The sequence below is a fragment of the Podarcis filfolensis genome (assembly GCF_964270895.1).
Source record: "Podarcis filfolensis genome assembly, chromosome: 12".
In the NCBI taxonomy this organism is placed as follows: Eukaryota; Metazoa; Chordata; class Lepidosauria; order Squamata; family Lacertidae; genus Podarcis; species Podarcis filfolensis.
The window spans coordinates 58473200-58486813 of record NC_139614.1 but is presented as its reverse complement, the minus strand read 5'-3'; the positions used below and the strand labels follow the sequence as shown (position 1 = coordinate 58486813).

Here is a 13614-nt window from a genome sequence, read left to right as displayed (position 1 = left end):
CAGTGCAAAATGTCACCCAAGGAGACGGACGCCCAGGCGCTGCCCTGAGAAGTGGGGCTGGGCTTCAGCTCAGAGGGCAAGGGGAGGAGGGGGCTTCTGGCCAGCCTGGCTAGAGGGTCAGAGGCATTTGGTGCATTTGCATCTCAAGGGCTGGGGAGGGACAAGGTGGGCGGGGCGGGGGGGGAGATGATGGCTTGGCTTCTGCCAAGGAGGAGGAGGAAAATGCAGGTTTTGCCAAGCAAGATCCTGGCCTTTGCAATGGCTCCCGCCAACAAGGAGGTTCTGCTGCCCAGCTGGGCATTTGTGCCATTGCGGGGTTGCTGCCCTGATGAAGGTGCAGGGAGATGGCCGGTGGAGGCCTGGGCAAGGCATGGCTGCTGCACCCGAAGGGCCTTCCTCTGTGCGTCCTGCCCCAGAAGCAGGATCCCTGCCTGCAGGGCTCTGCTCTTTGAGAAAGCAGGATCCGACCCTCCCTCCTTCCTGGGTGCCTTACCGGAGGGTCCCCAGGGCGCCTGCGCTGTCCGTGTTGCTGGACGCCCTCCTCTTGGTCTTCCACGCAGCTACTGACGCGTCAGATTGAGAGATGCTGTTGAAGCGCATCTTGTAGCTCCTGCAGGGAGAGAGAGGAGAAGGGGCAGCAAGCCCCCCCACCAGCTGCCCCCCCCACCAGCCCCCACCTGGTCTGCCTCTGCAGACGATTCTGAAGCCCAGTTGCTGGAAACCCTGGGAGGAGAGGGCTGCTCTCGCACTCGGGTCCTGCTCGCAGGTTTCCCTTGGGGGCATCGAGTGGACCATCCGATGATTCTCTGACTAGATGGGTGTATGGGCAATCTTTTCCAGAAGATATTTGTACAGTGGACCCTCAGCTTACGTATCTCTCTGGATACATAATTTTTGAGCTGTGAAAGCAGCAAACCCAGAAGTATTTTTCTGGGTTTCGCTGCTTGTAGATGCGCAAAGCACTCTGCGCGCAGCTCACGTGCACAGAAGTGGCGCCTCTGGTTACGGTTTTTTGGGGGTGCACACGGACCCCCAGAACAAATTAAATCCGTATCCAGAGGGTCCTCTGTACTTTGAGGAAATAGTGATCTAGCATGGTCCTCTCTTCCTGCTTCTGTTTCCTTCCCCTCCCTCTCTCTTGTTCTGCTCTTTGATGCCTGAGAACAGTCTTTAATTTGCTGGAAGGAAGGGATGATGCAGAGTGTTAGACACTGTTTGGAGGAATGTGTGGTGTTGGAAGAGGGGGACAGCTAATTAATAATCTGCACCAGCTAGTCGGGCAAGGCACGGAGGCTAACAAGTTAGCTATCTATAAATCAGATGGTTTGGGGGCATAGTTTGAGAAGCTTGGGCATGAACTCATGACCGGAGGGTCATGCAAAAAACTGGAGACTGTCTGGAGGTCACTTTGCCACTTCTTGAGGGCTTCCCAGTGGCAGATCAAAGTGCTGCTTGGTAATGTATATAATGCTTGCTGTTTAGAATAAAAACTTTAATCTTCTCACTTGTGTTTGTACTGCTTCTGAATCTAATTTTAAAAGAACCACCTTGCATTGGGCACGACAGTGGGCCCCCTAAGCACTGCTCTCCTTTTCTTTCCAGGGAGGCGTCAAAGCTGAGAGGTGCCATTCTTGCCTCCTCATCACCGGGAGAAGAGGATGCTGGACTAGATGGGCCTCCTCTGGCCTGATCCTGCAGGCTTTCCAAGCCACATGCATCCAGGGACAGAGATCACTCTGGCTTCAGGGCCCCCCAACCCTTCCTTGGGGCCAAGAGGCGCTTTCAGCTGGTGGCAAGTCAGGACCTGGGACCAGCTGCACAGAGGATGTACAGCGGAGAGAGGCAGGGTGAGGCCAAAGTGCCTTTCATCTGTGATGTTCCCTGGTAGCTTGATGCACCGGCCTCATCCCGTACCCGGGTCCAGGCGCCAATCAGAGCTGCTTCCCCCGTGGGCAGCAAAGTTAATTAGCTCTGTAGATTATGACACTAATGAGGGCAGGCATCAAAGGAAGGGGTGCCCTTTCCTCTAGGCAGAAAGACACCAAGTCGAGGTCGTGGGTGGGGAGGAGGGAGGTCAAAGAGGCAGCTTTCAGCTTAAAGAAAAGAGACATCCAGGGGCCGGGAGCAAAGCCTGAAGGTCTGGAAGACCCTTCGACTCTCTTGCTGGGCGGAGAGGGCAGCCAAATCCTGGCAGATCCACAAGACACCCTTTGCCAACCTGCCACTGTAACCTGCGAGACTCGGAGTGCGCCTGCAAAGTCACAACCGCCTCCCAGTTGCTTCCTCTAAATAAACCGCAAGAGGCAAAAGGCAGAGCGAGATTGTGGGGAGGAGGGTCTGGATCCGCAGGAGAGGAAGAGGCGAAGGAGGAAAGTGGAGCTTCCTCTGCAAAGGACTTACTTTTGCAGTTCAGGCTCAGAGTCTGCAAGGTAAGGGCAGGACATCTCCATCAGGGCGCGGGCAAATCTCTGCAGGGGAGAGAGAACGGCAGGGAGGCAGCCAAGTGAGGACCCAATCCAAGCAGACGGTCTTTATCAGTGGTTGAATTTATATACCGCCCTGAACCCGAAGGTCTCAAGGCAGTTCAGAAAGAGGGGCCAGGGCTCAATTCTACTCAGACAGGGGAGGTGTGATGGTGGTGAGAAGGAGGACAGTTGAGCAGATGTTCAGAAGTACAATAATTGTGCCACAAATTCCAGGCTCTGCTCATGAGAGAGCCAACCTGAGAAGGAGCAGCTCATCTATTATTGTCGTCGTTGTTACTACTACACTTGTGTAGCTCCCAGGGCAGTTCACACCATAAATGACCACAAGCTACGTAGTAAAAACAACCACAAACCCAATTCCCCCCTCCCACAACCCACTGAAAAGGGCGTCCATCAGCCCCAGGCCTGAAGTGGGCCATGAAGGCGCCATCTCCCCTGGCTCCTCGGGAGTCTCTTCTGCAGGCAGCCAGGATCAGGCCTTTCCTGCGGCCACGCTAACCTTTCGGAGCTCCCTGTCCCTACGCAGATCAGCCAGGCTCCATTTCCACTGCCTTTTCGAAACATCAAGGAGGATTTTTAAGCAGAGGCTGGGCGCCCATCGGTCAGGGATTCTTCAAGCTCTGCTTCCTGCATCACAGGGGGTTGGACTAGAGGACCTTTGGGGATCCCGGCCAACTCTATGATTCCAAATGGAGATTTTTATCTCAGCCTGGATGTTCTGCATTTGAAATTGCTTTTGTATACATGCCTTTAATGTCAAATCACTTCAGGGGGAGCAGACCAGACCTAAGTCAGCCCAGCACTGAGTGGGACCCCGATTTTTGGGAGCCACCACCCACCCCTAGAGTTGGAAGGGACCCCGGGGGTCATCCAGTCCAACCCCCTGCAATGCAGGAGTCTTTTGCCTTAATGGGGGACTCAAACTCGTGACCCTGAGATGAAGAGTCTGCTGCTCTACAGATGGAGCTCTCCCAGGTCCTCAGCTCATCCCCAGTGCCCCCCCCCCCGCCCTACAAAAAAGACTTAATCAGAACGGCGGTTTGCAGAACAGCATGATAAAATTCAGAAGAGGCACAATTAATTGCACATCTATTCAAAATCCAATTAAAACCACTTAGTTTTATTTATTCAACAGAACAAAGGCGCTTTATCCGGAGACACCAGCTTTTCGAAGTCTGATGATCGTTTACACTTCCAGCGCCCCCCCCCCCATGCAGGAATTGCAGTGAGAGAATCCCTGATAGGTGACAGCCCAACCCACCACCCAACGGATCTGGATTTGGGTTCCAGTACATGCCAAGGGTGCCAGGTTGAGGGAGGAGCCCCACGGGCAGAGCTTTGGACTCTCAGCCCCACTTGGGAGTCTCGGGGAAAAGGGGGAGAAGCCAGCATCACCTCGCCATTCTCGGGGGGGTCTCCGTTGCCAAAGGTGCTGGTCACCACCAGGACAAGGGTCTCGTGCTCCAGGGAAACGACGTCGTATTCGTCCATGCAGACCACCTGCCGGGAAGCGCCAGGGGGGTCAGGAGGGTGAGGGGGGCCCTCAAATGCTTCCACCCTCTGTTGCCCCCCAAGGGGCAGCTTGTGAGCTCACTGGAGACCTGGAGCCAGGAGGGCTCTGCTCTGCCTGCTGCATCTGGAGCCAATTGCTGGGAACAGGGCCAGATTGGGGCGGGGGGCTCCTGCACACAGGGCACTGAGCAGAGGGGCATAAAATAATAAGAATAAATAAGAAATCAATCTATATTTGTACAGGTACCCACTGGGAAGTTCCACAAAAAGAAACTGTACCAGGAGGAATTACTGTGGAAATAAGAAATCTTTAGCTGGTTGCAAATGAAGGATCGAAAGTGACGCTCAGTGATTGGATAGTTTTAGAAAGTTGCTACAGTTACGTTGTTCTGGAGCTCTATATAAGCAGGCTGACTGAGCTCTTCAGTTCAGTTCTATTCTGGCCTCTGAATAAACAAGAGCTGTTTGAAGAATCGCTGTGTCGTCTGATATGTTCACCCACAACTTAACACTGGCGATGAAGGTGGGATGGATGGACATCAGAGCACAGCCAGATGCGGCCACCCTCTGAGCAGAGCTGAATCACTGAGCTGAATCACTGAGCGTCACTTTTGATCCTTCATTTGCATAACTATCTACAGTATCCCCCTGCTGGCCCAGGGTGAGAACTTTAGTACATAACATAAATCAATCTATATTTGTACAGGCACCCACTGAGAAGTTCCATAAAAAGAAACTGTACCAGGAGGAATTACTGCGGAAATAAGAAATCTTAAGCTGGGGGCAGCAAATGTTGAGTCATATTCCCAAAGTCCTGCTCCAGGGCTTGATCCTGCTTGGGGGTTTCACTTTGGGGCCCCTGGGAGAACAGGATGCTGCACCAGGTGGGGACCCTTTGGCCGGGCTCTTCTCTTCTTCTGGACCCTCCAGGGTGAAACCTCCAGCACCAGAGGCAGTCTGTCTCGATTCCTAGGTTCTCGGGGTATTTGGCCACTGAGACCAGGAGGCTGGACCAGGGGGGCCACTGCCTGATCCAGCAAGACTCTTCTTAGGTTCTTAAGGTTGACCTTGACCCCCCACCCAAAGTGAATTATTGCCTTCAATGGAAAGAGCAGAGAGCCGGAAGTGCGTCACACCACACAAACACAAGACACACCCTCCAGTTCCACCATGAGCCTTGCCAATCATGGGGCAAGAAACGTGCCACTGCTGGCACACTTCGCCTGGGGAACTCCTTGCCACCTTGGGGGGGGAGCGTCGCCTCGCTTCATGTGCTCTGTGGGCATCAGGAGGGAAAGGGGCAGTGAGCACCCACCCCAGCTGCTGACCCCCACCCCCCGCTGTGCGCTGGGCCCACCTGGGGGGCAAAGGAGCCCTTGAAGAGCTGCTTCAGCTTCAGGGCGTAGGCCTGCGACTTCCCCGTCTCGGAGGCGTACAGGATCGTGGCCTTGACCCGCTTGGCCATCACGTGGCCCATCAACTTGGCTGAGATCTTGACCGCTCTGCAGGAGGGGGGAGAGAGCAGGACAGGAGAACTCAGCCCAGCCCAGGCAGGACGGCGTGCGGAAGGAAGGGGGCACCTTCCCCAGGGCCAACCCTGCCCAGGCCTGGACAGGCCGCTGGGGATGCAGAGCCAAGCAGAACACACTATTAATTGATTGGATTATTCTATTAAATTTGTGTCCCACGCTTCATCCACAGGTCTCAGGGGGTTCACGGTATGAAAATACAAGACCAGGCTGCCTGCAGTGACTGACAGCAGAGGCTCTCCAGGATCTGAGCAGGGGAGTCAGCCTCTCCCAGTGACCTGGAGATGCCAGCAGGGATCGAACCTGGGACCTTCTCCATGCCAAGCAGATGTCCTGCCCCTGAGCCACAGCCCTCAGTGGCTCATCGCCCTCCTGGCTTGTACTTATTGGCACTATTCGTCTGAGGGCCCAGTCGCAAAAGCTCCCTGTGCTGCTGCTGAGAGGTATCTTGCCCCTGAGCATGTGCAAAGGCATCTGGGCCAGGGATGGCCTCTTCCGGAGCCATGCTGCACTCTGCTCATGCTCTGAGCATTCAAAGCATCCAGGAAGATTTCTGAGGAGGTGCTAGAAGCAAGTTCCTGCCCCTGTTTCTTCAGAAGAGGGCTTGGAATTGTGTGCCCCCCCAAGCTGCCACCCACCCCCACCCTAGTCCTGCCTCAGAGCTCTCAAGAAACAGTGCTTCCCACATTGCAGGGGGTTGGGCTAGATGACCCTTGGGGCTCCCTTGCCACTCTACAATTCTTATTCCTTGGCACGGCTGAGAGCCCTTTGTGCTGATGGAATGACCCACTCCCTGTACTCCCCCTCTCCAAGATGCGACCCAATTCCTCCCCCCACAAGGACCTACTTGGCAATCTCCTTGAAGGTCTTCTTTCGGGTGACAGTGGTTCCTTTCGGGATGTAGGTTTTCCAGGGGTCGCTCTGTGGGAACAGCATGGGAATGAGGAAGCAGGACAGGGGACGGGGGTCACAAGCCTTGAAACGCCTCCCCCCCACCCCAGAAAAAAAGGTTATTTCGCAAAGCAGCTCTCAGGAGTCCATTGTAACACTGCAGCTAGCAGCGCCCCCAGTGGCAGCCAAGCAAACTGCAGGGTGACAGCAGCCTTGCATTCTTTGTATATATAATGCCTTCCTATATGTACAGTATGCTCGCAACTTACGCAGGTTCTGTTCTGGGGATTGTGTCTAAAGCCAAAATTGCATTTGGTGAAAACGCATCGGGTGCAATGGCAGGCAGAATTGCCAAAGTATTTTCTCCTGGATGCCTGGCCCCCGTTTTGTTTTATTTTGCCACGTGCATAAAGTTGAATGTGAACAAGTAAAATGTGCATGAGTTGTGGGCTTAGCGCATCTATATCTATTTGTGTCTCTGTACAGAAAACCCACAATAACCTTCCTTTTAAGTTGCAAAGGGATGCACTTTGCTGAACTCAAATGTGGGGATGGAAGGATATATCTAATAAATATATCCTCTCCTAGCATCTACTGTGATTTTTTTTCTTGATTTTATAGGATTTGGCATTCCTTTTAGGGCATATAAAGGCAACCTCGTCGCCAGCCTGGCGAATCTGGAACTCAACTCGATATTTGGATCACGCGGACATCCTTTACTCGGACCTTGCTATTCTCCTTTATCATTTTGTTTTCCATCTTTCAATTTCTAACTGTTGTTATAAATATTCTCTCTATTTTACATAAAAACTAAATTAAATGCTAAAGAACTTTATGCAAAAATGTATATATTGCAAAACGGATGGTTCAGTTAGACATTAATGGTTACCAACAACAGATCTCCCCCCTAAAAAGGGCAAGGATCCTGGTTAAATGGGGGGGGGGAGAGATGTGAGCTGGCATTTCTGTGCCCATGACATCATGGAGATGCCTCTAGGAGGCACTCCTGGGCACAAACACCTCCTCTCTGCACCCCTTTGCCACCCAGAGGGCAGGCAGCACCTCCCCATTGCCAGCCTCTTCTGGAGCCCCTTGGGGGGGTGAGAGGGGGTCTCACCTGGTACCGGAAGAGAGGAGAGAGCTGGTAGTTGACCAGCTCCTGGTGGAAGACGGGGGAGAGGCTGCCGGAGATGGGGGGCACCAGCCAGACCCAGTCGGAGGGGCAGCCCCCGCGCAGGCGCTGCTCGTTCTCCAGGTGCTTCATGAAGGAGTCGGCGATGGCGTGGTGGTCCACGATGGTCACCTTGGCCAGCTGCAGGCAAGAGGCCAGGTCAGGGCCAGGTGGGGAAGCCGTACCCCAGCCCCCTTTCACCCAGAAGCCTTATGAGAAAGGGTCCCTGGTCCAATCCCTGGTGGGGGCAGCACCAGCATCTCCTGGTAGGGCTGCGGGGGGGGGGGGGTGCGATTCCTGCATTGCAGGGGTTGGACTAGATGGCCCTTGGGGGTCCCCTTCCAACTCTCCCATTCTGCACCCCCACTGCCTGGCGCCCTGGAGGGAAGAGTAGCTGAAGGCGGCTTCCTCCCTCCGGGTTTCTCCACCTCCTGGCTGTGTGGACCTGGGGACCCCCCACGGGGGGAGCTCAATCCACGCTGAGCTCAAGAGGCAGCCACTGCTCTCAGAAAGGTCCGCCCCCCCTCCAAAAAGGCCCAAAGCCCAGGGAATCCTCCATCTCAGGAGAAAATCCTCTAAGGGGGCAGCGTTTGGAATATTTTCGTATAGAGAAAAAGGAAGAAATATGCGACAAAGTAGATGCTTGTAAAAGGATGCCAGTCATGAAAAAAGTGGAGAGAGGAAAGGTTTTCTCCCCCGGCACCAGAACTTGCGGGGATCCCAGGAAGCTGAATGCAGAATCATAAAATCACAGAATTTATAGAGCTGCAAGAGACCCCAAGAGTCATCTAGTCTTATGCTCTTACCCAGGAAGGGGGGCTGGCGGGGGGTGAATTCCCAGCAAGCTCTCTTCCTCCTCCTCCCCTCCCCACCTGCACCTCACTCCCTTGTCCCCCCCCCCATCCATCACCTGGAAACTGTGCAAAATGGCCACATTCATCTCCACGGCCGCCTTGTCCTTCCAGAGGGAGGAGGTTGTCTGGGTGTCCAGCCCCATCTGCTCAGCCACCTCCTGCAAAGACACATTTCGGGTGGGGGGGGGCAGGACCTTTATGCTGCCTGCATGGAAGACGCACCATCCAATCTCACAAAGCATATTCTTCCTAGTTAGCAGCTGAAGGGGTTAAGACCATAGAGCTGCATTGCTGATAGGCTGGCTCAGACCATGGAAACATAATCGGTAGAGAAGGCTCTGTGTGATGTCACTTCCCCTCCTCTCTTGGGAGGGAAGAAGTTGTTCCTGTTCTTTCTCTCTCTTCTTCTTCTCAACCATCCAAGGGAGCTGATGTCTCTCTGCTTTCTCCCGCCTCAGCCACATGCCTGAAGCTGTTTTTGCTGCAAAGTCGTATTCTACCTGCATTACTTTTTACCGCTGTTGCTGCACAAATGCTAGATTAAACTATATGTTTTAAATTTATTTCTCAGCAGGATTTAAGCTGAACAAGTCAAAAACTAAAGTTCTTGAGAAAAACTTAACACCGATTGAGAAAGAGAGGTTTCAGAAGGAGACAGGTTTAACATTAGTTAAGAAAGTAAAATATCTGGGGGTTAATATGACTGCTAAGAACTTAAACTTATTTAAAGATAACTATGAGAAATGTTGGACAGAAGTGAAAAAAGACTTAGAAATATGGTCAAATCTGAAGCTTTCCCTGTTGGGTCGAATTGCAGCTATAAAGATGAATGTATTGCCAAAAATGTTATTTTTGTTCCAATCATTGCAAATTTTGGACAAGATGGACTGTTTCAAGAAGTGGCAGAGAGATATTTCTAGATTTGCCTGGCAGGGCAAGAACCCCAGAATAAAATTTAAAATATTAACTGATGCAAAGGAAAGAGGCGGATTTGCCCTGCCAGACCTTAAGCTTTACTACGAATCAGCAGCATTCTGCTGGTTGAAAGATTGGCTGCTTCTTGAGAACACAGACATTTTGGATTTAGAAGGTTTTAATAATGTTTTTGGGTGGCATGCATATTTGTGGTACGACAAGGTTAAAGCACATAAAGCATTTAAAAACCATATTGTCAGGAAAGCATTGTTTAATGTCTGGATAAGATATAAAGACTTACTTGAAATTAAAACCCCAAGGTGGTTGTCACCAATGGAAGCAAAGGCTCAGAAAAAGCTCAGTATGGAGGCCAAATGGCCGAAGTATTGGGAAATATTGGAACAAGAAGGAGATAAATTGAAATTGCAGAGTTTTGAGAAATTAAAAGATAAAGTGCGAGACTGGCTTCATTATTATCAAATAAGAGAGGCCTATAATATGGACAAAAAAATTGGCTTCCAGGTGGAAAAGTCAAAATTGGAAACAGAACTGTTAGATCCCAAAACTAAGATACTTTCAAGAATGTATAACTTGCTGTTAAAATGGAATACGCAGGATGAAACGGTTAAATCTGCAATGATTAAATGGGCACAAGATGTTGGACATAACATTATGTTTGCTGACTGGGAACAGTTGTGGACCACAGGTATGAAATTCACGGCATGTAATGCCTTAAGAGAGAATATTATGAAAATGATTTATAGGTGGTACATGACCCCGGTCAAGCTTGCGAAAATTTATCATTTGCCTGATAATAAATGTTGGAAATGTAAAGAAAATGAAGGCACATTCTTTCACCTTTGGTGGACGTGCCCAAGGATTAAGGCTTTCTGGGAGACGATATATAATGAACTGAAAAAGGTATTTAAATATACCTTCTTGAAGAAACCAGAGGCCTTTCTTCTGGGCATAGTTGACCAATCGGTGTTAAAGAAGGATAGAACTTTCTTTATGTATGCCACAACAGCAGCAAGAATACTTATTGCAAAATATTGGAAGACACAAGATCTACCCACTTTGGAAGAATGGCAGATGAAGGTGATGGACTATATGGAATTGGCGGAAATGACCGGCAGGATCCGAGACCAGAGGGAAGAGTCAGTGGAAGAAGATTGGAAGAAATTTAAAGATTATTTACAGAGATATTGTAAAATTAATGAATTTTAGAATAATGTTGGATTAAAATTAAGAGGTTTCTAGCTGTAATGGGTTAAAAGAATATGAAAAAAATGGGTTTATAAAAGTAAAATTTCAAGATCACAACAATTTAAGAATAAAGATTTGGGTAGAATAAAGAGGGAAACAAATTGCTGAGCTAATAAATTGAATTGGAATACAAAAAAGAGAGGTATGAGGAGGTCCAAGAAACAAGTAAATGAAAAATAATGTGATGGAAAGATTTTTTTTTTTCTTTTTCTGTTTGTTTTTATTTTTTGTAATGTAAAAATCTTAATAAAAATCTTATAAAAAAAAAAAGGAGGATAGAACTTTTTTCATGTATGCAACAACAGCAGCAAGAATACTTATTGCAAAGTATTGGAAGACACAAGATTTACCCACCCTGGAAGAGTGGCAGATGAAGGTGATGGACTATATGGAATTGGCGGAAATGACTGGCAGAATCCGAGACCTGGGAGAAGAGTTGGTGGAAGAAGATTGGAAGAAATTTAAAGACTATTTGCAGAAACACTGTAAAATTAATGAATGTTAAAATGATGTTGGTTTGAAAATAAGCGGCATTAGCAACAAAGTTAATAAGAATATGCAAAAATGGATTGATAATGGATGAAAATATAGAGTTATAATATGTTAAGATATAGAGTTAAGATAAATGAAAGAGGGTAAGGATTTGTTGATTTAATTATGTAAATGGGAATACAAAAAGGGGAGGTGTGAGGAGGTCAAGGAAACAAGCTAATGAGTTTAAAGATTTAAAAAAATGGATTTGTTTTTAATTTTTTCTTATTTATTCGTGTGGTTTTTTTGCTGCATTTTTTATTTCTATTCTTTTGTTTTCTTTTTTCTATTTTATGTATCTTTGTATGGTTTTTATTTCTTTCTTTTTATATGCTTTCTTTTTATTCTGTAAATTTTTGTTTTTTGTAAAATCTCAATAAATATTTTTTAAAAAATAAAAAATTATTTCTCAGTCTGTAGCCTGTTTCTTTGATAAACGGGGAAACTAAAGGGGGAGATCAGCCTAACGCCTATTTCCTGTGCTTAAGATGGGATTTAAACTCTGCTGAGAGGCCTTTCTCTCATTGGAGAGTCTCCAAAAGCTCTGTATTTGCAGCCACGTTGTCTCCTTGTCTCAACCCACACCTGTGGGTCTCCAGAGGGATAAAATACAGTCAGCATATTCCCTCACCTGCCTAATAAAACCTGCCAGCTTGCTCAAATACCAGGGGCTCCTGGCAATGGGGGGCCTGCCCTGCCCTCCACACTCGGAGACAGCAATGCTTCTGGAACTGCAGGGGAGGAGAACTGGGCTCAGATCCGGCCTGCGCGTTTCCCGCTGAGGCATCAGGTTGGCTACTGTGAGAACAGGATGCTGCACCAGATGAGCCATCGGCCTGCACCAGCCAGGTATCTTGTTATGAGTGAAACCTCCAGCACCAGGGGCAGTCTATCTAGGCTCCTAGGTTCCTATGGGTCTTTGGCCCCTGTGAGAACAGCATGCTGGGCCAGATGTACGGTGTTAAAGGAAAATATTGTGAAAATGATGTATAGATGGTACTTAACTCCTGTAAAATTAGCAAAGATTTATCACAAGAGTGATAATCTCTGTTGGAAATGTAAAGAAAAAGTACCTTTTATCATATGTGGTGGTGAAAGACTTCTGGGAGAATGTTTAAAATGAATTGAAAAAAATGTTGAAATATAGATTTATTAAGAAACCTGTTATGTACTGAGTTGAATAGGATCCAAACTGCAGCAGTCTGATTGGTCCTAGAACAATAGGATTCAGAAGCAGCAGTCTGATTGGTCCTAGAACAATGCAGCAGTATGATTGGTTGGCAGGAACCACCCAATCATGCTCCAGATAGAAGTGAATCCACAACCTGATTGGCTTACAGTAGAATTCCGGAATTAGCCAATCATGTGCAGCCCATTGTGTAAATAATGTATATAAAGCAGATACTTTGAGGGGACTTTCATTCATTCCTCCACTATGAGCCTTTCTTCTTGGAATAACAGGTTTGGAATTGCCCAAGAAAGACGTTAGATTGTTTTTGAATGCCACAACTGCTGCTAGGATTTTGTTAGCCAAAAATTGGAAAACACAAGAAGTGCCAACAGTGGAGGAATGGCAGATGAAGATGATGGACTTTTGGGAGCTGGCCGACCTGACCGGAAGAGTCCGCGGCCAGAAGGAGGAGGAGTACCGGGAGGAATGGATGAAATTCAAAGACTATTTAGCTAAATATGTTAAGATAACTTAAATAGAAATACTTGCAAACACCAGATTGGCTTAGGATTTAAATATCTGATGTTATAGAATAATACGTTTAAAGTTAATATGATAAGAAAGAAAGTTGTTAATTGACTAAGTAAATTTTATGAGAAATTAGTTTTGGAAAACTGTTACACTGATATACATTGAAACTCAGCCAGGGGGACTCGAGGAAGTCACCTAACAATGTTAATAATAGTGGAATAATTATAGTTAGGAATTATGTTTGTTTATAAATTTGAAAATAAATTTTAAAAAATGGGGGGGGGGCCAGATGGGCCAGATGACTCTTCTTCTGTTCTGTATCAGTCATGGTCGGGGGAGCAGAGGGGAGGAAGGGGGCCAGGGCAGGGGGCTTCCCCCGGAGGACCCCTACCTGCAGGAGGTTGTAGCGCTGGGAGTCACAGAAGTTCCTCATGCCGATCTCACAGCCCACATACCAGCCGCTGAAGGGGGCCGCCGGGAACTCCAGGCCCCCGATCTCCAGGAGCATGTTTGCCACCGCAGGGAGGGCGTACCAGCGGAGGCCCAGATCCTTGAACCACTTGAGCCTGGAAGAGGAAGGCAGGTGTCAGAAGGGGGAGCTGCGATTCCTGCCTTGCCGGGGTTGGACTAGATGACCCCTGGGGTCTTTTCCAACTCTTCAATTCTGCGATTCCATGAAAGTCCTTGGCAGCCTTTGGGGACAACCGTTGCAAACGGCAAGAGCGCTGCAATCACTCCCCCCCCCACGTCCCCCTCC

At 48.8% G+C, this 13614-nt stretch overlaps 1 protein-coding gene across 3 annotated transcripts in view; it reads right to left on the bottom strand.

The window, feature by feature from the left end:
* The window catches only part of NOS3 (nitric oxide synthase 3), a 39895-nt gene that overhangs the window by 11969 nt on the left and 14312 nt on the right, over window positions 1-13614 (bottom strand). For all 3 annotated transcript variants that reach the window (XM_083579288.1, XM_083579289.1, XM_083579290.1), the window contains 8 exons: window positions 13249-13423; window positions 8500-8601; window positions 7536-7730; window positions 6375-6448; window positions 5356-5500; window positions 3882-3986; window positions 2401-2468; window positions 494-610 (listed from right to left, as the gene is read on the bottom strand). In XM_083579288.1, coding sequence (XP_083435414.1) covers window positions 494-610; window positions 2401-2468; window positions 3882-3986; window positions 5356-5500; window positions 6375-6448; window positions 7536-7730; window positions 8500-8601; window positions 13249-13423 — 981 coding nt within the window. The remainder of the gene's footprint in view (window positions 1-493; window positions 611-2400; window positions 2469-3881; window positions 3987-5355; window positions 5501-6374; window positions 6449-7535; window positions 7731-8499; window positions 8602-13248; window positions 13424-13614) is intronic.